The sequence below is a fragment of the Mustela lutreola genome, chromosome 14 (genome assembly GCF_030435805.1).
Source record: "Mustela lutreola isolate mMusLut2 chromosome 14, mMusLut2.pri, whole genome shotgun sequence".
Lineage (NCBI taxonomy): Eukaryota > Metazoa > Chordata > Mammalia > Carnivora > Mustelidae > Mustela > Mustela lutreola.
The window spans coordinates 69923417-69949439 of NC_081303.1; the positions used below are offsets into that span (position 1 = coordinate 69923417).

The 26023-nt window shown below is 39.8% G+C and overlaps 2 protein-coding genes across 2 annotated transcripts in view; both read right to left on the minus strand.

The window, feature by feature from the left end:
• Positions 1-26023, minus strand: part of ATF6 (activating transcription factor 6) — a 206392-nt gene that overhangs the window by 62495 nt on the left and 117874 nt on the right. The gene's annotated exons all lie outside the window — the stretch shown is intronic.
• On the minus strand, positions 9253-13939 carry LOC131815164 (proteasome activator complex subunit 3-like). The gene has a single exon (XM_059146836.1). The coding sequence runs from the start codon at positions 13924-13926 to the stop codon at positions 13183-13185; it is 744 nt and encodes a 247-aa protein (XP_059002819.1). The 5' UTR covers positions 13927-13939; the 3' UTR covers positions 9253-13182.

The window sequence follows — 26023 nt, forward strand, 5'->3', positions numbered from 1 at the left end:
TTTGCTATATTTGTGACATCAAAAAGCATATAAATACAGAATATATATTTGACTAAGAGGCAGTGGCTAATACAGTGAAAATCTGGGCCCAATGTCCTTCTTCAACTGTACAATAACACCCGAACTCTAATAAACTCAAATTTTTCCTTTTCTTTCCCGCCACATTCTTTCACGGACGCTCAACTTTACAGTGTAGTTCCTGGAGTCTGGAATGCCCTTGCTCTTTATTATTCTGTGTGACAGAATATCTACTCAACTTGCAGAACTCGGCTTATATTTTCATCTTTGAAGGCTTTATGATCATCGCCCTCCCATCCCTAAAATCTCAGGTTTGGTCAAGTTTTCTGTAGGAGATTCTCTTGAAGGTCTGCTGTTACATTCCAAAAGTCAAGCAAAATATGACAGAAATTATATTGAGCAAAGGCACAGAGTCACGGGGCAGGAAGAAGCCTTAGAGATCAGGGAGTGTATGCTCTCATTTAAAAAAACTGAGCCCAACTAGGATTTAGACCCAGCTCTGTCAACAATTTTATCCCAACATACCAACAGTCACCAAATCAAAATAAGTTTTTCTGAAATCACCAAGGAAAGAGACACTTGAGATCTTCTAAGTGGAAAATACAATTCACTCATGAAAGGCCGTTTATCAAACTGCTAAGACTACTGGAATCTGTCTGCTACGTGGGTGGGTTTCTGGGATGTCCCTAAATAAAATGAAATCAAGAGCCATCCCAACTTCTCAAACATACTTGTCTATCAGGTCATATTTATCTATAATATAAAATCTCTGGTCTGTCCCTGTGTACATCTGGTTTTTCTTTGTGTATGATCAGGAAGCAGGTGCTACCTTTAACATCACTCTGAATCATATAAGATCAGGATGCTAAAGATCCTGAGGAGAAAATGGTCATCACAGATAATCTTTATTGCCATTTATACAAATGACAGGTAATTATATGAAAGTAACAACTACTGATGATTGTAAATGAAGGTAAACTGAAGTAATTTCATATGAACATAGAGAATTATTTAAATATTATTGATAAGACCCCAAAATGTATTTGCATAAATAATTCTAACATGGGCACATACTAAAGTGCTAAAGTCAAAATAAATATAGGCAGCCTTACATACATATTAGTAATTATTCTTACATGTTTTAAGTCATGAGTCAGGGAAACTTTCCCATAAATCCCTGAACCTATTATTTATTTCTACAGCTCCCAGGATAAACCTTTTCCTGAAGAGAATCAAGAATTGTTAGAATGGGATGAAATACATTTATGACTCTACTATGGGCAGAAAATCAATGATCGAAGTATGACCTGACGAGTCTCAGAATATAAAACATAAAAACCTCACCAACATCAAATAGTAAGGTAAAATTCCTGGACAGTAGTTTTAGACCACCAAACTTCAGGCTGAGTATATAGCTTAGCTGTTTAAAATGATCCAAGAGCAAGTTCAAATCCAGAAACAAAAAACAGCTGCTGTCTGCTACCCACATGAGCACTGTAAGACTATGAATATAAAACCAATTTATGGCTCACCTAAAACAGACTTAAGTATACTGGGGTGGGGTGGGGGGGAGGTTGAGACTGAAGAATACGTCTTAGTCATTCGAGAGTAAGTGGCTTTAAAAACTACAGAAGTACATAAATATAACTCATATGCATGATAAACAGGAAAACTTGTTTTATAGTAGGTAAGGGTAATGTTTGTTTAATTAACAAAGGACAGAACAGGGGCACCTGGCTGGTTCAGTCAGAAGAGCATGTGACTCTTGATCCTGGGGTTGTGATTTCAAGCCCCATGATTGGTGTAGAGTTTACTTAATTAAAAAATGTATATGACCGAATAATGTATGAGTAGTTGACATAGTACTCTGTCTATTGTAATTTTGTACTAAACATCGTATCATTGTTACTAAGATTGCACAGCAAAAGTATTCCCAAACATAAGTTAGTAAATGCATTAATACTAACTGTGATCCCAAAAACATGTACAGAAATGGTGTCATATATGCTTGAACAAAATAAGAGATCAGTAAATCTTCAGGATATGTTAGTCAATGTTAGTCAATTTTATGCTTTAATAAGGTCATAGTGCCTCTTGAAATTACTGAGAAGAAATTAAGATTATATCTAAGAAATATATTAGCCATTAATCTCACAGTTTAGCTAAAAATTTCAGAGGAAATTTAGGTTAGAAATTATTGATGTTTCAAGCAAAATAAATAAATTAAAAGATATTCCAGCATTAGTTCGTTAAGAGAAACATCAATCTGTCTCTTACATAAACATGTTTAAATTAATTTAGGAGACCAACACAGGGGCACCTGGGTGACTCAGTCAGTTAAGCAGCTGCCTTTGGCTCAGATCATGATCCCAGGGTCCTGAGATCCAGCCCCGCATCAGGCTCCCCGCTCAATGTGGAGCCTGCTTCTCCCTCTCCCACTCCCCTGCTCGTGTTCCCTCTCTCATTCTCTCTCTCTCTGTCAAATAAATAAAATCTTTAAAAAGGAGAGAGTGAGAGACCAACAGAGTAGTACTGTGAATAATACTAAAAATTTCAAAATTATTTTCTAGGCATAATTTTTTTTAAAGATTTTATTTACTTATTAGAGAGCAAGAGACACACCCACACAACAAGCAGGGGAGAGAGGGAGAAGCAGACTCCCCGCTGAGCAGGGAGCCTGATGCAGGGCTCGATCCCAGGACCCCGGGATCAAGACCCAAGGCAAAAGCAGACACTTAACTGAGTCAGTCACCCAGGTGGCCCTAGGCAGAATTTTAAAATCTAAGTTCTAGGCAGAACTTTTAAATTAAATCTTTTTGAGTAAATTTAAATGGTTTCTGAAGTAGGAATGAAAGAGTTAAAAGGAATGAGTAGTATTTCTTTGAGATTAGGGTAATTCCCATAGCCTTTGCTTTTATCAAAGATTTCATTTTTCAATTTTGAAATGTCATTCAATTTTCAAATGCTTAAATCTCCTTAGGGAGCTGAAGACTTTTTTACAAAACATTTTTACAGAATAAGCATATCCCATGTAATTCATAGGTTTAAGTCTCAATGTGTGTACTTGCAAAACAAAAAATTAGCACATGCTACAGAACTAAGAAGATATTCTTTTATTTTATTTTAAAGATTTTATTTTTTTATGTATTTGTCAGAGAGAGAGAGAGAGAGCACAAGCAGGCAGAGGCAGAGAGAGAAGCAGACTCCCTGCTGAGCAAGGAGCCCGATGTGGGACTTGATCCTAGGACCCTGGGATCATGACCTGAGCCAAAGGCAGATGCTTAATCAACTGAGCCACCCAGGCATCCCAAGGAGATATTCTTTTAATAAGCTACATTTGCTTGCTTTATTTTTCAAAGATTTATTTAATTTTATATTAGAGAGAGAGAGAAGGAGCATGAACAGAGGGAGAGAGAATCTCAAGCGGACTCTGCCCTAAGCACAGAGTGGACACAGGGCTCGATCTCACAACCCTGAGATCATGACATGAGCCTAAACCAAAAGTTAGATGTTTAACCGACTATGCCACCCAGGCGTCCCTATGTTTGCCTGCTTTAATCAAGCTATTCTGATTCATTTGTTGTTGCCAATACTCTCTATCTTCTTTCTAAAAGTTTAAACATCATCAAGATAAAAAACTTTTGAAACGGTGGACAAAACCAAAAGACAACTGACAGAATGGGAGAAGATATTTGCAAATGTCTTATCAGATAAAGGGCTAGTATCCAAATCTATAAAATAACTTATCAAACTCAACACCCGAAGAACAAATAATCCAGTCAAGAAATGGGCAGAAGACACAGACAGACATTTCTGCAAACAAGACTTCCAAACAGCCAAAAGGCAAATGAAAAAGTGCTCAACATTACTTGGCATCAGGGAAATACAAATCAAAACCACAATGAGATCCACCTCACGCCAGTCAGAATGGCTCAAATTAACAAGTCAGGAAACGACAGATGTTGGCGAGGATGCAGAGAAAGGGGAACCCTCCTATACTGTTGGTGGAAATGCAAACTGGTGTGGCCACTCTGGAAAACAGCATGGAGGTTCCTCAAAGAGTTGAAAATAGAGCCACCCTACAACCCAGCAATCACACTACTAGGTATTTACCCTAAAGATACAAATGTAGTGATCCCAAGGGGCACCTGTACCCCAATGTTCATAGCAGCAATGTCCACAATAGCCAACTATGGAAAGAGCCCAGATGTCCATCAGCAGATGAATGGATAAAGAAGATATGGTATACACACACACACACACACACACAGAATATTACTGAGCCATCAAAAACCGAAATCTTGCTATTTCCAATAACATGGATGGAGCTAGAGGGTATTATGCTGAGCAAAATAAGTCAATCGGAGAAAGACAACTATCAGATGATCTCAATCCTATGGAGAATTTAAGAAACAAAAGAGAGGAACATAGGAGAAGAGAGGGAAAATAAAACACAATGACATCAGAGAGGGAGACAAACCATAAGAGACTCCTAAACATAAGAAACAGACTGAGGTGTTGGAGGGAAATGGAGTAACTGGGTGATGGCATTAAGGTGGGCACATGATGTAATGAGCACTGGGTCTTACACACAACTGATGAATCACTGACCTCTACCTCTGAAACAAATAATATACTTTATGTTAATTATATGCAAATAAAATTAAATTTAAAAATAAAAATTTAAAGATATTACTTTCATCAAAGTCAACTTACTCTTCCTACTATACTACTTATGTCATTTTTAGACTTCTTATAATAAAACCCAATAGTGTGGGGTGTCTGGGTGGCTCCAGTTGGTTAAGCGCCTGTCTTCGGCTCAGGTCATGATCCCAGGGTCCTGGGATCGAGCCCCGCATCGGACTCCCTGCTCTGTGGTCAGCCTGCTTTGCCCTCTCCCTCTGCCTCTCCCCTCGTCCTGTTTATGCTTGCTCACTCTCTCCCTCTCTCAAATAAATAAAATCTTTTTAAAAATAAATAAAACAGAACAATGTGGAGCTTAAACTCAGAAGAATTGCATTTGACTTACAGGGTTCTTATTGAAAATATTAACCCTCAGCTCATGAGGTTCATAAAATGACTTTCTGAGAGGTCTTTTTTTCATGCCGTCTGTTAACTGTCTATAAGCAGAACTGAGTATTACTCCTCTCCAGAACAGCGACTGGACAGTCCAACTTCTTCAGCTCTGGATGGGAGCCTAACAGTGCAGTGAGCTGCGAAATGTGGAGGTCATGTGCTCACAATAATTTTGTGCTTGGCTCACGGCATAAATGTAGGGAGAAAAGCAAAGAAAAATATTCACCAATATTAAAGAAGCAGAGGAATAAGGCAGTGGTGTGCTGAGTTCTCTATACTTACTCTAAACTGTACAAAATTTATGAAATAATTTTTTTAAAGATTTTGTTTATTTGAGAGGGAAAGAGACTGAACGCGTAGGAGGAGGGGCAGAGGGAGACAGACCTGAGAGCCGGATGCGGAACTCGATCCCAGGACCTGGGATCAAGAGCTGAGCCGAAGGTACTTAACCAACTGAGCCAACCCGGGAGGCCTCACGAAATAATTTTTGTGCAAAATGTTTTAAGTCTTCATATTTATTAGCAAATAAAACTCAATAAAATCTGAAAGAATTCCTTCTTAACTATTTAGCAAACTATATTAATGTTCAAGTACTAACGACACTATTGAACTTTTTAGTACAGGAATCTGGAAGACAGAGCTTTATGTGCACGAGCACAGAGAATCAGTGCTGAGAAACAATTTTCAGGATTCCTCCCTCTTTGATATACTAGAGTTATTTCTCCACAACTCGTGGCTAGAAAAGTAATAAGGAATTACTGGTGTTGTTAATGGGGTGAGAGAGTTGTTTTCAGTGGGGATTCAGCGCAGATGTTTGGAATAACTTGCAGCTGTCGCCGGCTGAGCAGGCTTAATGAAATCACTGGGAGTATCGAAGGAGAGCTGCCAGGAGCGCTCGAAAACATTCGCATTATGGGGACATGAAAAGTTTAATTAGAAGCCAGAAACTGGCCTTTGTTTACTTCTGAGTCCGATTTTTAGGGGTCTCACACCTAAAACTGTCACGTATTTCTGGGTCCACATCCACATACTTGTTCAACTGCAGCAAAGTGCCTCACTTGTTGCCTGTATGTCTTAGGGGAAAAGGGAGAAACAATTTTCTGCAGTTTGACCTAGTTTGGGTTTAGTTCAATTTAATTCAAAAATACTTCAGAAATTTACTGTAGGCAAAACCCCAAAAGAGTAAGTAAAAAATCTCACTATTCTCAAGGAACTTATGTAGAGAGAATATACATAGACATAAAAAAAAATAAAAAAAGAAACGTAATTATTATGGGGATTCAATGGCACTCTGGGGATCTGAGTGTTCAAATGCTGCTCCATGAAGGATAGCCTGACTTTGCCTACACGTATCTGGAGGCACCAGGGGTACAGTATTCTTTCGCCCACACGAAAACAGTTTGTGTCTCAATTTTTATAGTAAGATGCCAAACTTACCATCTATTTGGTTTCTAAGAATCATTTATTTATTTATTTGACAGGGAGAGAAATCACAACTAGGGAGAGAGACGGGGAAGCAAGCTCCCTGCTGAGCAGAGAGCCCGATGCGGACTTTGATCCCAGGACCCTGAGACCATGACCCAAGCAGAAGGCAGAGGCGTAACCCACTGAGCCACCCAGGCGCGAATTTATTTGGTTTCTAAAGCATACAAAGCTTCCCTGAAGTAGCCATATAGATGACTATACTCTAGGTGATCCCCAAAGTCTGAGTGACAGACATCCTGTTTAGAAGGCGTGCTTATGGGGCGTTCTAACCATCCACGCCTTCAGGCATTCTAAGTTCCAAGATCAAGTTGGTATCCAGAGAGGCTTGGTTCACAGAGTTTAGGTTCTCCCAGAATGGCTTTTACTGAATTGTACACTATGAACTGGATGGCAAACTAATAAAAATTTTACTAAAAATCAAAAAATCCACACTTCATGAAATACTAGGTCCCCATAATACACCACTGTCCAAAGTTCTGTTTCAGCTTCAAGGCTCATCCCAATTACCTTAGAAATTTTAGCTCTCACGCAGTTCTGTCCAACTTTATATATATAAGTAACTTCATACTTTCTAGTATACAAATTAAAAGGTGAAAAGAAATGTGTGAAATTTTAATAATTTAGCCCAGTACAGCTAAAATACTATCATCTAACATGTAATTGATATAAAAATTGAGATATTTTATTTCTTTATACTAAATCTTCAAACTCGAGTGCCTTTTATGCTTTTAGCCCATCTCAGATGACCAGTTACATCTGAAGACTAGTATCTACTGTACTGAATACAGTGCCGCGTTAGAGAATAAACTTCTTTTGGGAAATGGCCCTTTCGGGCTTCCTCCCCAACAAAACTACAGCTCTTCTGCTTTCCCCCTTTATCCTGTAGGTTATTAAGAACAGCAGCCCGAACACTGTAACAACTCCATTCAGCAATTCTTCGGTGGTAAAGATTGGGAGTGGCGGAGTTGGTTAGTAGGAAATTTTAAGTTCATACATTAAAAAGTAAAAAAACAAACTCTTGTAATATACTTCTCCTGGTCTGTCCCCAGATGCTCTAAAAGCACCAGCCTCTAACACAAAAGGCCTTCCTGATGGTATAAAGTAACTCCTCCTCAGAAGGATATAGGATTGGAGCTACTGAGACTCTCCTGGGTTTTGTTCAGTAAGAATTATTTTTATAACCAAATTACATTTAACATAAATTTAGAGATTTAAAAAATTTTTTCTTTACACAATCTTAAGTAAAATTTTGCAGGTTTAGAAACATTGCAACTTCTCTTAAATTCTGTGGACTAAGTAACATACCACATCATAAGGACACATTAATTTGTGGAATTCTCTGTTTGTATGTTTCTAGAAGAACTCTCTTTTAACATAATCTCATTTACTGATAATAGGGAGATAGTGTAGAACAGTGAAAAGACCACTGGCCTGAAATGGAAGAGGGTTTGGCTTCTTGACTTTGCTTTGTGATGAGTTATGACACTATGTAACTTTCTAGGTCTTAATTTCTCCATCTGTAAAATTAACAGGTGAAAGTACATCTCTGAATCTCAAAAAATTTAAATTGAAAACTATATTCAACAATTTCCAAATGGTTTACACTTTGAAAGCAATAGTATTTGAAGCAAATGTTATGGTTTCCGACATAAGGTTGTGAAACTTTGTAAAAGTGAGTTTGCGTAACAAAGCTAGAACAAATGGCCAAATTGTGAAAGGAATCGAATTCTGATTATAGGTTCACCTCCTGTTCATCAGCACCTGCCAGCTTTTCATGAATGAGTAAAAATAACACTTGACATTCTCTATGTGACAGAATTCATTAAATTTAGCTTATCAGCAAGACATTTTAAATGTGAATGACGGGGCTCACTAAGCTTCACTGATAAAATTCTGCTAACTGACCTTAAGGAAATTAGTTTTCACACAACAGGGGGCACCCGGGTGGCTCAGTTGGTTAAGCAGCTAACTGACCCGCAACTCTTGATTTCCGCTCAGGTCATGATCTCAGGGTCGGGAGCTCCAGCCAGTACCGGGCTCCTGCTCAGCGTGGAGTCTGCTTGTCCTTCTCTTTCCCCCTTTGCCCCTCCCCTTGCTGGTGTGTGCTTTCTCTCAAATAAATAAATAAAATCTTTAAAAAAAAAAGAGAGACTTAGCCCAATAAAGAAAACAACAGACAAATGTATGGTCATCTAATATAAAGCACCTATTATTGTTGATGAAAAGGTAAGTCATGAAACTCCTAAGTGTATATTCTGTTTCCCATGAACAATTTCAGTTCAAGGTGGGCAGATACTCATGTGTTAGTGCAGTTTTCCAACTCGGGAGAACAAGGGTGGTCCAGCACCTGTTTCTTAACTGACTGAGTCCTTTGTTTTCTTCAAAAAGATCAGTAATTTCTAAAAAATGCCTTGATGTCAGTGCACAATAGGATCTTTCAGAGATGTTTAAATGTTGACAGAGGAAGTAGGATTCCCTCCTATTCATAACAAATCATGCAAGCAGGAACAACTCATCTAATCAGTATAAAATAATGTAATTGCTTTCTTGTACAAATTTTAAACAGGTAATTAATACGCTTTTCTTGGGGGGGATAAGCTCTAAATAATAATTACAGCTATATGCTAATGCCATAGGGAACCCCAAACCAAAAGCAGAGTACAATATTAATCTGAATACCTAGACATTCTCCCAATCATCTAGGCACATGTCCTCCTGGCTACCAGATCTCTATTTTCCACACTCTAGTTACAATCCCTGACTCAGACAAATATTCTCATCCTTAAAAGACAGAGCCATAAGGACCCCTGAAAAACAGAATGAAAGGGGGTTTATCTATTGCTAACTGAATCTGGGGTATCACTCAAATGAAATTATAATTGGTAAGATTGGGTTTAAATACAAATGCTTATCCTCTATAGAAATACGCATCATAAATTTGCAACGATTTAAAAACACTCATGTATTCTTTAAAATAAATGAAACCCACACAGACACTTCAGTAATTTTGACCTAGACAGTTCTAAGTCATTTCTTCATTATTTTTCCAATTGAGGGTTAAGATAGTTCTTTTAAACTTTAAAACAGGTCACACAGTTCTCTATTAATGGTTAAGGCCATTTGGTTAAGAATTCTGCAGACACATGAAAACTTCGTAAAAACTATAAAATTTTTTGCCTCTAATAACCCAGGAATCTATAAACAATTCAGTAATTTTTTAAAAACCCTCTAAGCTCCAAAGTTTAAATGTTAAAATTAAGCCTTTTCTACATCATTTATATGATTTAAGAAAGGTATTTTTCACTCATTTCTAAAGGCCACATCTATCAATTTCCAAGTTTCCAATCAAATTTGAGTTAGTAGCCTTCACAAAGTACAAAAGTAATTTAAAACTAAAATTATTTAACCCCCAAGTAAGTTTTTAGAACTATTTTTAAAGAATAAAACATCAGAACATTCTCTCAATTCAGTGGTATTTTTAACAGGAACAAAAATGGAGATGTAAGTACTAATAATAGGCAAATAACATACATTAGAAACCATGTTTTTACACCAACTTTTAAAATAAGTCTATTGTTTTAAGAGATTTGCAACCATTCTCAAAAAAGGGAAAATCACAAAGGGCCTAATTTTTGCAGAAGAGACTTTATAAAAAGCATTCCAACTTCAATTTGGTTTGATACATTATTAGAACAGGGGGAAAATACAAATATCAAAAACCCTTACCTACAAAGGACAAGCATATGTTCTTAGTAAAAGACATGCCTGGGTGCTAGAGACTATTTGTTTCAGTCTGGCACAGGACTGACCGCTTCAGAATAAAAGAAACAAGCAGAAGATGATAGTTGTATCATGCATGGAAGAGGTATTTTAAACCTTAGAAGATTAACTATGCTTGAAAACTAAGCAAGTGTGGACTTCCCTTAACACTGTACCTTACAAATTTGTGTGCCATTAAATGCCTGCCAAATTGTATGAAGCGACAGTAGGGTTCCTGCCACTTTTGTGATTCGGATATAACACCTTACAAGGAAAATAGAGAACTCTCTAGGGGAACCGTCAAATGCAAATAGAGATTTTTCAATCATTTCTTTTGTTGTTGATGTTGCTGCAGGAGGAAAAAACTCAAAGTCAGGTTGGAAAGACAGTCTTTTCAGAAGTTCAGTGAAAGGATAAACTTTTTTTGCCTGGATATCATTTTCTAGTTTACTTCTGAAATAAAGTTTCTACTAAGTCAGTTGATAAATCTTTCTAATCTATACAGGTTGGAATAGAAAAATGTTCATCTCCATTTCGTAAGAACAGGACCAATGTGCATTTTCTAGATAAAACTATAAATAAAATTTTAAAAATCAAAGGTAACTGCAACAGAATTTTATGTCTCCAACTCACTTTCCTCATGGAGAAATGTCTTTTCATTCCTTCAAGTGAAACACATAAGGAAAATGAAAGAAGAAATGCCAGGAATCATCAGACACTTCCTAGACAGATACATATTGACGCCAACCTCAGGAAAACCTAACAGGTATCCTACCACTTCAGAAAAACAAAAAACTACCCACCATAAATAATGTGGTGTAGTTCAAACTTGGAAATATAACTTGTCTAAAAAAACATGCAAAAGAAAACATCGCTGCTTTACATTTTAAACAATTCTTGCTGATAAATATGAAATGTTTTTACAACAACATGTAAAGTCAAGTCTGTACATAAAGGTTCATGCCAGTTTTCGCCCTTGGCAACCAAAACACACTTGCTTCAGAAGTCATTTCACTCATTAAATGGGGAAAGAAGAGATGAAATTATTCATGTTTTGACCTTACCCATAAGCAAGTTCAGAAGGTAACTGCATTTATAGCAAGAACTATATCCTTACAAAGATATTCTTTAAAAAAAAAAAAAAGGGGGAAAAGGTAGAATTACAAGTAAGTTTTAAAATAGATATGGCCTCTTTTATATGGTCACCTCGTTTCAGAGAATCTTATATAGACAAGAAATTTCAATGGGAAATAAGTTTTCATCTCTCACAAAAAATAAACTTAATCCCTCATCATTTTCCCACCAAAAACTCATTTGAGAAATAATTTATTGCATGAAAGCATTACTATACGATATTTTTAAAAATTAAGGTCATACTTATGTATGCATAAAGTTTCAAAAATATTACAGGGATTCAGGGCACAAGTTGTTAGATAAATGGGAAAAAGAGAAAAAGCTATCCATTGTGCACAGAAATAATCTCACTCCTATTATAAAGAGGTATCAAAAATAACTCACACTCGTGCTTTTTCCAAATGTGTTATTACATAACCTCCACACCTGGTGTTTCTGAGTGATGAAGATCCTTGAATGACAGTAATACTAAGAAAAGGTGTTCTGAATAGACATACTTAAGCTGACTGAAGTGTATTTATTATCAAAATTAAAATTCTGAACAAAAACCATGATGGACAAAGTATTAATCATATCAGAAGAAATTCATTCTAATGCATGAGGTGACATAAAATGCAATAATTCACTGTACCTGAAACTGGAATCTAGAAATGAAAAATATCAACAGTATAGATCATGGCTGAAAAGATAATGGCTTCCCCTCAACCAGGCAGCAAAAGCAGGAGGAAAAAACTCAAAGTCATATTTTAGAGTCTTTAAATATAAACAGTAATTCATATAACGCGGGACAGAAATTCAAATGAGAAGCCATAAGAGACATCTCAAGAGACAAAAGGGGAAGAGAGATGAAATTCAACTGAGGAGAAAAAAAGTAAACATGATACATAGCTTAAAAGATTCAGCAGGAACGCAGGAGATAAATGAATACACAGAAGGAATTCTACGCTGTGTGAAAGGAAACCGGAAGATGCAGAGATGGTAGAAAGCTGTGCGAGGAAGCAGTTTTCATAGAGTCCTTTTCATTCTAAGGGAGGCACGGCAGTCCATTTCTTTGGAACAATGAAGATCTGTTACTCTTTATACGCTCATTTTTCTTACACATCAGAGCCGAAAAATATCAAGGGTATGAGTCCAAATGAGGACAGAAATCCTATACCTCTGAAGATTACAGTTCAGATAAGCACACTTAGTACATCATAAAATGTTAAAACCAAGTTTTATTTCAATCTGCCAAACTGGAGACATACAATGACCTAAACACATCCCTTTAAACCCCTTGCCTTGCAAAAAACAAACAGCGGTAAAAGGAGCATTTCTGAGGTTTGAACAAAGTAACATACAGCAGAACCTCAGGAAAGACTTCACTTAACTTTCTTTTGAACTTTAGGTTTTTCTTTGAGTAACCCCTGAAACCATCCAATGCCACCAATGCCATACAGAAGAACGCTGGCCAACATTCATCTACAAAACTGCTTTGGAAAACAGCAGTCCTCCTCCTTGGCCAACCCAACCCTCACCCTCTCGGGGAAAGGAAAAGCAAGTAACAGCTACACCACAAGGACTGAGTGTGAGGATAAGCCGTAGGAAACTGTCATTAAACGTGACGCACATTTCCAGTCGCTTCGTCACCTGTAGAGTCATTAAGAACCCCTTTTGGCTGCCTAAACAGCTGGACCACCTCCTGAAGGAAAGAGGGGTGGAGAAAGGCCCTCAGTAGAGGTTGTCAGTGTTGGTGCTCCGAGGGGTTTTGATCTTCTCGATGTTTTTGAGGATCACGTCGTGCAAGGTGGCGTACTGGTTCCGAACGTGCAGCAGGATCTGGCGCACGCTCAGATACTCGTTCTCGTCCACCTCGGCCACCGTGCGGCGGTAATCTTCCACCTGGGGGTACTTCACGATCTTGGACACCAGCTTGGCCCTGGTGTTGTAGTAGGTGGAGAAGCGACGCAGGTAGGAGGCTGCGGTGCTCTCCACGGTCCACAGCTGGTCCACGGTGTCCTCCTGGATGGACACGCCGAAGTTGTCGCCGTCCTCCACCTTCGGGATGAGCAGCTGCACCCACATCCGCACCGTGTTGCACTTCTCTCTCAGCAGCTCGATCTCGGGCTTTACCCGCTCAATCAGCTCCACCAGATGCTGGTTGCTCCGCAGCAGCTGTCTCTCGCCCCCGGGCAGGGCCGGCACCTTGGGCGAGGACTGGGGCTGCAGCGGCGGCGGCGGGTCTGGGTTGGGCGCGTCCCCCGCGGGGTCGGGCACGGCGGCGGGCTCCAGGGCGGGCACCGAGCGGATCCTGGACAGGTCCTGCAGGCGCAGCTCCTGGACCCGACTGTCCAGCTCCGACAACTTCTGAGGGAAGAAGGTGGACACCAGATCCTCGGCCTCCTGCGCGATGCGGGCTCGAAACGAATCCACTTTCCCCTGCACGTCCTGCTCCAGCTCCAGCGGGGAAGCCATGCTGTCCAGGGCCGCTGGGGCGTCGGGGCGGACCCCGCCTGGCTTCCCCCACCTCCACTGACAGGCCTTTGGCTGCCGCCGCAGCCGCCAACTCCCAACAGACCACGCCCAGCGCCGCCGGAAATGACGTAGGGAGTCCCAGCGCCCCTGCGGAAGAGACCGGAAGCCGCATGCGGGGCATGGCCTCCCAGCGACGCCCCAGCTAGGCAGCCCCGCTTTCTGTGTGGGGAGAGGAGTCTCCACCGATCCAGGCTACCTGAGCGGTCCCTGGCCCCCTCCCCCACCTGCCAGTCCCTGGGCCGGAAGCCTGTGCATGACGGATGGCCCCGAAGAACATCGTTAAACTTAAGCACCGTGAAGACCAAGCAACAAGGTGCTTTACACAGGAGCTCAAGGAAACCCACGGTCCCTGGATTCCGGACACACAGTCTACTTCGAAAGTCACCTCGAGAAATGAGCTCTCCAGAGTAGTCTCACTTCTGGAGAGCCAGAAGTCACACCTTTACTGGTAACTTGGGCGTATCCATGCTTCCCCCTTACAAAGTCAGAAGTGGCTCCCCCTTCACTAGGGCATTTTAATCAAGTTAGTAAAGTTCTGAGCTCTTCTATGGCTTACTTCAAACAATTTTTAGTTTGAGTTACAAATGTGAAGTTCTAGGACTCTTCTTAAAGCTCATCTTCTTTGGGATGATTAACAATTTGAATCTGGACTGTAAGATTAAAGTATCAAATATCTTCAATCTGATAACTATATTGTAGTTACAGAAGTGAATATAGAAACTTTTTTTAAAGTGAATATCCTTTTTTTTCTTTTTAATACACACTACAGTACAAAGGGATAAAGTGACAGGTACAAAGGGATAAAGTGACAGGATATATTTAACTTCAGAGAGTTTGCAAAAATAGTGTGCATGTAGATGTGTACAAAGTTAAAGCAAGTGGAAAAAATGTTAAAAATTTATTAATGCATATAAAGGTGTATGGGAGTTCAGTATTATAACTTTTATGAAGCTTGAACTTACTTCAAAATAAAAAGTGAGGAGTGGCTGGGTGGCTCAGTTAAGTATCTGCCTTTGGCTCAGGTCATGATCCCAGGGTCCTGGGATCCAGCCCCACCTAAGGATCCCTGCTCTGGGGGAAGCCTGCTTCTCCCTTTTCCACTTCCCCTACTTGTGTTCCCTCTCTCACTGTCAAATAAATAAATAAAATCTTTCAAAAAAATAAAAATACAAACTGGGGGGAAAAACAAAACAAAACAAAACCACCTTTTCCCTAAAGGCTTCCAGAATCATAGAGAAAAATTCCGTAACCTTCTAAAATTTCATTCCATTTGTTTATTTTCATTTCCCTGAGATAACTTCCTTTTGTTCTTTGCAACACCACACTGCATGCCTTTGATTTTATAAATTATTGAAGTTTAGTTCAAAAGATTATTCTGAAGACGCTATAGTATAATTCTGAATGTAACTGTCCCCTCAACTGGATTGTCAACTTCTTCAGGACATAAGTCTTAATTTGTTGACATCACATGTGGCACGAGGTCCAGCATGGAGCAGGTACTCAATACATGTCTGATGAAATGACCTTGAATTAGTAAAATTTTAGCAAACCATAATCTCACAAGATCTAGAACAGAAAAGAAAATATCAACAAGACAAACATGTTATAGGTTGGGCTTCCCAGCAAGCACACAGATTGCTTATAGGAGGTTTTTCAGGGAGTGTTCCTTGAGAAAAGGAAGAGACATAACAGGGGGAGAAGTAAGGCACTGATGCGCTCTCAGAGCCTCAGATGACCCCACAGAAAACCAGGAAAGCCCCTTCACAGTTGTCCTGAGTTGGGGACAAGGCAATTCCTGAAGATGACTGTTTGGCAGGACTTCCAGCAGTTGGAAAAATAAACTCTTTAGTTTTGAGGCAGGAACTAGGGAGTGAACAAAGCTTCAAGTACACATGTATCACGGTAAGATACATACACTAACAAACTAGTGATTTAAGTTGTATTCAAGTCAACTCTGTTCAGCCCCAATTAGGGGCTGAAATTTCTGTGTTTAGATCACGGCACTTCTTGGAATGTGACAAAAAAGGATGTGGTGGAGGGAATTATATTTTCAAAGATACATGTTTGGATAAAGGTATATATGTATTGTGGCTCCACAGGAAGGTCTACTGGGGAATTACTGCTAAGTTGGATCTTAGGGTGTCTGGGAAAGTGGCAGCAACTGAGGCAGGAAAAGTAAGCAAGCACCAGCTCGTGGAGGCAGAGCCCTCTTCGCCAAGATAAGGAAGTTGGATTTAATAAAAGTCAATGAAGGGATTCGGGGGGGGGGGGGCCACGTAGATGTATGACTTCAGTGAGGAGGTGGATATGACAAAGAGAATAAAGAGGGCCTGCTGATTTAACACAAATGGTAAAGCATGTCTCATTCAGAGGATGGCAATAGGGCTGGAGAGAAGACTCTAGAAAGTTTTAGGAAGTATAATTACAATACATGGTGACAGTTTTGGATGTGGAGGGATGAGAAAAGGCAGATTTCGATATTAATTTTTTCTTTTTCTTTTTTTTTTTTTTTTTGGTTAGAAAAAGATTTCCTACTTACACTTAAAGTTCTCCTAAGAGATGACTTGGATATCCATACATTTTTATACATGCAAATTTACATTCAAGTTATGGGGATTCAGATAGGGTGATCAAACAGAAAAGGAAAATCAAATCTTGAAACATGACCAGTTTTACCATATCTTGATTTTCTTCATAACTTTAGCCATAAAAGATTACAAGGGGGCGACTATGGAAATTCTCTTTAATGTGAAAAACATCCCCAATATTATATATGATTTACCAAATACATAACTACTCTATTCTCGAAGGGAAAATATTTCTAGCTGCTTTTTTAAAGAAGTGGGGACTTATTTTCTATTTATGACACTGACTAATGCAGCCATTTATATGAAATTATTTTCTTTCATTGTCTGATAACAGGATATAAAATCCTTTGGGGGGGCTCAGCTGCTCTTTTTTTCTAGTGTGGCATAAGAATTTCATTTATTCATAATATGTTTCTTGTCCTTGTCAATTAGAGCAGCAGTTGGCAGGAAAATGACAGCTCCTGTTTTTTCTTTCCCCACTGACCAACAGCAAGCAGCAGTTGTTTTTTAAAATTATTTAATGCACTTACATGCCTTGATTCAACCCATGAAATTAACACTGAGTGCTAACAGGTGGAGGAAGGCTGGGAACAGCTGTGTAGAGTGTTGTGTCGTTGGGGTCAGTTTCTCCCTTCTCCACAGTCCAGCAGGGTTCAGTATGTATTGATGCCAATAAGGACACACCACTTTAATTTTAGGAATACCTACAAATTTGTGTACTGATTTATCCTTTAACTATCCTCCAACTCTGAAACCATGCCCCTGAAGGAAGGATTCTGTGGTCCTATGTATGAGTTCTATTTGTAGATTTATTCTAAGCAGCTGTTGTTGCGACAACTCTTGGATATAAGTGTAACTGAGGATACAGACTGGAATTTAATCCTTTAAGATACTTATTTCCGGGGCACCTGGGTGGCTCAGTGGGTTGAGGCCTCTGCCTTCGGCTCGGGTCATGATCTCAGGGTCCTGGGATCAAGCCCCACATGGTGCTCTCTGCTCAGCAGGGAGCCTGCTTCCCTTCCTCTCTGCCTGCCTCTCTGCCTACTTGTGATCTCTCTCTCTCTCTCTGTCAAATAAATAAATAAAATCTTTAAAAAAAAAAAGATACTTATTTCCCCACTGATTTCTGTCAATAAGTTAGGAGAAATACAATCAAAACTACATTAAGATTCAGGTGAGTGGTAGGTAATATTTATCCCCTTATGTTTATGAGGTTGCAACAGATCTTAAGTTATTCAGGCTTCACTCACAATTTAGGAACACCCCCCAGTAAGCAAAAAAGGCTTAGTTTCACAATGTAGTCCCAGAGAACCCTGCCAGCGGCACTTTCTCAAGCAAACAAGTATCTTACGTACCCTTCCTTCATTCTTCCTCCTAGACTGCTGCAGTGGTTGCTGCCAATTCAGTATCTCGAGAACCAGTGTCCAGACGTGACCTGAGCACGCCTCACCTGAAGACAACTGCCACTACAGCATGTGGCTAAGGCTGTGCAGTGGCCCTGCTGGGTTCAAACCCTGGCTTTACTACTTACTAGCCATGGATACTGCTCAGTTATTTAACCTCCCTGTGCTTCATTTTCTTTACCTATAAAATGAGCAATAGAATAATAGTGCTTTCATAAAAGCTGTTCTGAGGATGAAGTCAGTGACTCCACATGAAGAGGTTAGCACACTGCCAGGACCACAGCAACTGCTCAGTCAATGTTAGCTATTATTGAAGGAGTCTCCTCATCAGCATTTCAAAATCTCCTTCACCCTCTGAAATGAAACACCATGAATCCTCAATGAACAAACCAAGATCTAATTTTCTTGTTCACTGTCTTACTATACAACAGTGTGGACTCCTGCAGAGTTGAATATAAGAATTTAAAAAAAAAAAAAAAGGCTTAAATTTATGAGGTCCTCAGTATTTAGAGGCCACTGTATCACAGGGCAGAGAAGCACAAACTTTACTGTCACCATGGCTGAAAAGGACTTTTCTCAGCGGAACCCCTTCATGTCCTCATCAAGTTCATATGACTTTATCTTACAAATGACAATAACTGGTATAGTTTGTTAACAATGATGTCTATTATCAAGGATCTATAAGGTCACTGATTAACAAAAATCTGTTGACTTCTGGGTCCTAGATTGTTGACTTTTTAAAATGCTTTGGCCAATGACTCTCTACCAGAGCCACCCATGGCTCCCTTGTTTACAAAATCCCTGTTCTGGATAAACAATGAGTCCTCTAGTTCTGCATCTCATACTGGAGGCCATCGGTTCCCTGTAATTATCTCTGTGAATTCACTTTGGTGATAAAATAATTGATTTAAGCATATTCTAGAACTGCCATGCAATTTAGGGGCCCATAATTATATTCTTTTAGGATTATGATACCACCAGTACCACTCCTTTAACTGATCAGAGAGAGAGGAGCGTATTAGGTATAGTTATCCCTTTTCCCCTCCTCTCCAAAATCTGTTAAGAACAAAGATTTTTTTATTGGGTCAAAGACAGAAATCTGGAGGGAGAATCGGGTTCTCAGAGAGTACTCAACGGCGAGGAAATGTCTAAAGAAACATTGAAAGAACCTGCGCCATGAAGGTCAGCATCACCTTCATGTGTCAGTAGGGTCTCCTTCAAGAAAACATGATCCTTTTACATAAATGCAGGCTGCTAATGTTATTTATTATCTTTGTAGTTTTATTTATATTTCAGGTATACAATTATTTTGGTTTTTTAAAATTTTATTTATTTAAGAGAGCGAGCACGAGCAGGGGGAGGGCAGAGGAACAAGGAGGGGGAGAAGCAGAAAGCAGGAAGCCCAACGTGGGGCTCCATCCCAGGACCCTGAGATCATGACCTGAGCAGAAGGCAGACGCTTAACCGACTGAAACACCCAGGCGCCCACAATTATTCTGGTTTTTATAGATGTAAATCTGCAAATGTAAGATGTTTTAAGAACTTAGTTCAATGCTTGTCTGTGCTTAAACAATGCTAACAATAATGCTGAGGAATTTTTTCCTTTAAAAGAAATCATTTCCTTTAGAAGTACACTCTTCTACCCCTGTACTAACAATTACAGAGTTATCTTCCTGAAATGCACGTCTGGCCATATTCCATGTTCTACAGGGTAAGGACCAAACTCCTTAAGCCTGGCCCACAAGTGCCTTCATGACTGGATCCCGCCATTTTTACCTCCCAGAACCAGCCTACATTTCCCAACAGGTTCTCCGTCATGTCCTCTGCTTTAACGTCTTCGCCTCTCTCTGGGTGAGATGCCACCCTGCCTCGTCTTCCTCCCACTCTCCACCCTACTCATTCATCCTTCTACAATCAAGTCAAGGAGTGTTTATGAAGAAGCTTTCCCTGGTACCACCTTCTCCTTCCTAGGTGAGGTGAGTGTCCCTGGCACAAGTGATATAGTGTAATAGTATCAACCTCATAAAGCTGCTGAGGGGATTAAATGGAACAGCTTACATAAAATAGCTAGCACAGTAAATGCTTTATGAATAGCAGTAGTTTTACTTGTAATCTTAAGAGTATCCTGCATGTATCTCTTTGATGGTTCCTACCACAGTGCTGTAATTTTAGACTGACAAGTCACAGTTCTCCACCATAATGAACTTCGGGAGGGCAAGGATTTGGGCTTACTTGTTTTTATACAGTCTGTGGTAGCACAGGTCTGGGAGTAGCAGGTGTTCAATGAACATTTACTGAATGAATAAATGAACGAATGAAGCAAAAAAGGAGGAAGTTTATCAGACAGGACATGAGGAGCAGAAGAGATGGGACTCTCAAGCCACTTCTCTTTTTTTATCCCCCCGGGAGAGTTGCTAGACTGTGCATACAGTATATAAAATCCCTGTGGGGGACCTCAGAGCAGTCTTGTGGGTTGAACTCTGGGGATTTATATAGGAGAGGTGGGAAGATTTCCTTCTCCCACCAACGGCATGCGGGATTTGACATTCTGTGTCTGACTGCAGTAACAGCCATAATTCCAAGAGAGTTGCTGCACTGCTTGGTTCTACGAAATCGCCCTCACTCTGTACAACAGTGCTCTGTACAATAGTGCTTGTGCGGTGCTGTGTGTTTGGGCACAGTGAACACACTGGGGCGTTCTCGAGAGGTGCACATAAGGAGTAAGGCCGATGCTGGCTCTGACCCATGCTCCTACTGTTTATTTATAGCTTCTTATTAGTATGGGATTTGTTTTATTTGGCAAAAATACAAGATTTCGATGGACTGAGAGAGGAAGATGTAAGAAAATGCTTAAGCATAAAGCTTCTACAGCTGAATAATAATCTGTAACTCGGTGCTGTATCAACAGGATCCCCAGGGGCTGCCGAAAGCCGAGACCACTTCAGAATTCCGAATTTCATGGGCCACAGACTTTACTGCTAGAAGTAAAGGAGTGGTTAACTGAAGCTTTTATTCCTCCATAGACACTTTCATTTATAAATGCTAATTCACTAGTTGAGGCTAAATTTTCTGGTCAGTATACATATGTATACATATGTCAGTATAAATATGTACAATGAGTTCTTAAGTTCTCTAAGTAATTTTCAGCAACAGAAATGGTCAAAAGCCAAAATTAGAAATTTTAAAACACAAGCGAAAGATTTTATATGCTTCAACCTGGGAAAATAGTCCTTTCTCAATGTTCATTTAAAATTACTCTCTGTCCTCTTACTCTGGTTCTTCTTTTCTTTTTTTTTTTTTTAAAGATTTTATTTGTTTGAGTGAGGGAGAGAGCGAGCAGGAGCACAAGCAGGGCAGAGGGAGGGAGAGAAAGAGGATTTCAAGCAAACGTCCCTCTGAGCAAAGGGCCCAATGCCAGGCTTGATCTCATGACCCTGAGCCGAAATCAAATGTCAGCCACTTACCGGTCTGTGCTACCCAGGCGTGCCTCTGATTTTCTTTTATGGCATTTATCACAAATTGACATTCTTTTACATATTTATTTGTATATTAGTATTTGTCCCTAGAACATGAAAGTGAGGGCTTTCTTTTGTTTATCACTGGATTCTTTACAATGAGAACAGTCTGGAATATAATGGCTACTCATTAAATATTTTGTTGTGTGAATACAATAAAATTGGATAAACCTCTTGATTGAATAATTCTCTGAGGACAGCTACATTTGTGGAAGAGTCTTTTTTAATTATGAAAGTAAAGCAATTGCTCAAATATAGTCACATTTAGCATGAATCAAGGTTTTGGGGATAATACGAATTTTTAGAAGGCCTAAAGAACAAACCTGTTTATGCCTTTAAGGTATCTCCTCTTTATCTTTTCTCTTAAAAATCAACAAAAGCGGTACTGCTGGTTTTAAAAAATTTGGATTTGATATTTATCACTACCATTCACCTTCTTAAAATAGAAGTGTTTGTGTCAAAATGAAATTAAGATTCTCGTGGAAAGTATGCCTTCCTAGTTCTATATTTTATTTTATTTTTTTTTTTTAAAAGAAGAAAGTTTCTTTTTTTTTTTTTTTTTTAAAGATTTTATTTATTTATTTGACAGACAGAGATCACAAGTAGGCAGAGAGGCAGGCAGAGAGAGAGAGAAGGAAGCAGGCTCCCCGCTGAGCAGAGAGCCCGATGTGGGACTCGATCCCAGGACCCTGAGATCATGACCTGAGCCGAAGGCAGCGGCTTAACCCACTGAGCCACCCAGGCGCCCCTAGTTCTATATTTTAAACTCAGGTCAACTACACAGAACCATAGTAAAATATCAATAAACACAATGGAGCTTGGAGTTGTTTTAGTTCTACTAAGTGTTTTGCTTAAGAACACTGTATTCTGGGGCGCCTGGGTGGCTCAGTAGGTTGGGCTGCTGCCTTCGGCTCAGGTCATGATCCCGGGGTTCTGGGATCGAGTCCCGCATCGGGCTCTCTGCTCAGCAGGGAGCCTGCTTCCTCCTCACTCTCTCTCTCTGCCTGTCTCTCTGCCTGCTTGTGATCTCTCTCTGTCAAATGAATAATAAAAAATCTTTAGAAAAAAAAAAAAGAACACTGTATTCTTCCTAATGTACGCTGAACACAAAATTGGTAAAACAATTCTAAGAGGACAAGAGCTTTCAAACAACCAGCAATCGTATATGCAGATTTTGGTTGACCATTTCTTTGTGGATGATAGAGTATTATAAATACTTAGATGTTTTACTAAAAAATAAGCAAGATAAATTTATTACTAAAAAGCAGACCCCAAAATCTCAGACATAAGTGAAGCCATTTCATTGAATAGGCTTGAGCTATTTTATAATCTGAATTCAAGTTATTTTGTCATTAATTTTTTTATCCTTTTAATAATCTATGGACTTCTATTATATGTAATAATGTAAGGTTAACAGACTTCATCTAAAAATGAGAAAGAAACACAATTTTGTACAACAACATTTATTAATTACGAAACCTACACTGATGTAATTATTTTAAAATTTATATATGATTGTTTATATGTTATTAATACTTATAAGAAAACAATAAAGACTGACTTCACGCTACAAAGGAAAATAATGTTTACTATATCCTCTGGATGAACTCACGACATATCACTTATAAGGCTCCTCTCTGATATCAATATGCAAAGGTCAGGTTAAAGACTACACAGTTTCTTTCCAGTCATTTGCTGATGTCACTACATCCATCAAAATGAATGTGATACACTCAGTTTGAATAAACACTAAAAAGAGGAGAGTAGGAGGCGTCTGAGTGGCTCAGGTCATGATCCCAGGGTCCTCCGATCAAGCCCTGCATCGGAGCCCCTTTCTCACCCCCCCTGCTCAGCGGGTAAACTGCTTCTCCCTCTCCCACTCTCCCTGCTTGTGTTCCCTCTCCCGCTGTGTCTCTCTCTGTCAAATAAATAAATAAAATCTTAAAATGTGAAGTGGAAAAACAACAGAAAGAGGGATCAAAGGAAGCCAATCTCTCACATACTTTCCAGGTGGGACAGAATGGGGAGTCAAACCAGGGAAAGGGGTCGGTGGACAGCCCTGTTCGAGGGTGTGGGTGATCCGCCTTAATAGCTTTCCCCAGGAGACAGGAAGCCTGAGGAAGAGAGGGACCCTCTCTGTTGGGTCCCCAGGGGATCTTCCCTCCCCTGCATGAGGCAGATGCCAGCTGCCTCCCCCGCCCTCCAGGAGTGGCCTTGTCCAGGAATGCCCACCACACATACCCTCTCCTTTTTTTCTGGTCAAAACTGTTTCCTCCTAGGCCTGCTTCCCTCCACCCGTTCTAAAATTTTACTTCTGATTTTTATTTCATGGAATTTGGGACTGAAGTTAAACTACAACAGTGCCACCAACACCAAGTCTTTCAGGAAAAAAATACAAGCAAATTTAACAAAAAATATATTAATAATAATTTTTTAAAAAGAACAAGGGAGTGTGGGCGGCACAGCTGGTTGAGTGTCCAACTCTTGGTTACAGCTCAGGTCATGATCTCAGGCTTGTGAGACTGAGCCCCACCTCAGGCCTGCACTCAGCCCAGAGACACCTTGGGTTTCCCCCTCTTCCCTCTACCCCCTACCCATGCACACACGTGTACACATGCACACAATCTCTCTCTAAAATAATTCCTTAAAAAAGAAAAAAAAGAGTGGGGAGCCTGGGTGGCTCAGTCGGTTAAGCGTCTGCCTTCGGCTTAGGTCATGATCCCAGAGTCCTGGGATCGAGTCCCACACTGGGCTTTCTGCTCAGCAGGGAGCCCACTTCTCCCTCTCTCTCTGCTGCTCCCCCTGCTTATGCTCTGACAAATTAAAAAAAAAAAAAAGTAGAAAAGCTGGTGTCTACTATTATTCAGTTTTCTGTACGTCATCTAAATCTCTAGTTTCTGAAGACATCATGTGGCATGAACACTGAATTAGTATCTATACAGGAAATATTTAATTAATATGTATACTAATTAGTATCTATACAGGAAATATTAAAAGAACTCTAGGGTCACCTATGTGCCTCAGTCACTTAAGCATCTGACTCTTGATTTTGGCTCAGGTCATGATCTCAGGGCTGTGATATGACAGCCCCGGACTGGGCTCTGCTCCAGAAGTGGAGCCTGCTTAAGATTCTCTCTCTTGGGGCACCTTGGTGGCTCATCAGTTAAGTGTCTGCCTCCAGCTAAGGTCATGATCCTGGAGTCCTGGGATCAAGCCCTCAGTCAGGCTTCCTGTTCAATGGGGAGTCTGCTTCTCCCTCTCCCTTTGCTCATACATGCTTGCTCGCTCTCTTTCTCTCAAATAAATAAATAAAAACTTAAAAAAAAAAAAAAAAGGTTTTCCCTCTCTCTGCCCCTACCCCCAACTTGTGCTCTTTCTCTCTCTCAAATAAAATAACTAAAATCATTTTTTTAAAAGGCTATAACAAGGGTTATACTACGAGGGAGATTCTGTTTGAAAAAGCCCTTCCTTTCAAATTTATGATTCCCTTTCCCCACAAAAGGGACACAGGGTAGATCTAAACTATCTAAACCAAGCCTTCATAAACTTAGTTAGATAATATATAGGAATGTAAAAGCCACTGTTCAGTCACGCAGGTTTCAGACTTTCTGAACGTACCTATCTTCCCTCTGCTGGTGGATGCTGTAAAATAATAGCACCAGAATGAATCTATGGGGAGCTGAGGTCGGGAGGGGTCATGGAAGACTCTGCTTCATCTAATGAAAAACAATCTCCCCCTGACCTATCCATTTACAGGTTCTTCCAGCCATAAGCCATAAGCGTCAAAGGTGAAACCCCTAATGACAGACATATACTGAACACTTACTGTGTATTAAGTACGGTGTTAGAACATGATTTTTCATTTAAACTTATTAACCTAAAAAATAATAAAAACAAACTTATTAACCTAAAAGAAGTTAATTATTAATATTACTGTATTAGAAATAAGGGCATTGAGGCCTCTGAAAAGTAGTCTTTGAGTGCGTAAGCAGTAGAACAAGACTGGATGAACTCCACATTCATCCAACTCCCGAGTCCATGCCCCATGACTGCCTGGCAGAAGATGCTCTCAGCTCCCCCAAAAGTGATCTTCTCCACCAAACTAAACAGTAATGACTCATGACTATGTGGGAAGGCTTGTCTTCTGACATCTGAATAAGGCGCACAATATTACAGGATGAACTCTCTGTACCCCGTGCTATTTTTCTACTCTTTGAGCCCATCCTAAAATACATGTATGTGTAGGTATGTGTGTATATACATATTCATACATACACAATACATACATTTTTAGCAGATTAATTCTAGGGTCTAATACTGCACCTCTCTTGTTAAATAAAGGGGGGGAAACGACTAACAGATTAAACAAAAGCAGCAGACACTTCTACGACGCTAAAAGTTCCTGTTTCACTTACTCTTCTGTGTGTTTCCTACAAATGTGCTCTGTCTGGGCACATGTCATGTGTTTATATCATCTGGTCTCCAGAATCTTGGTTTGGCAAGATCTTCTGCTTAGCCATTACACTTTTGC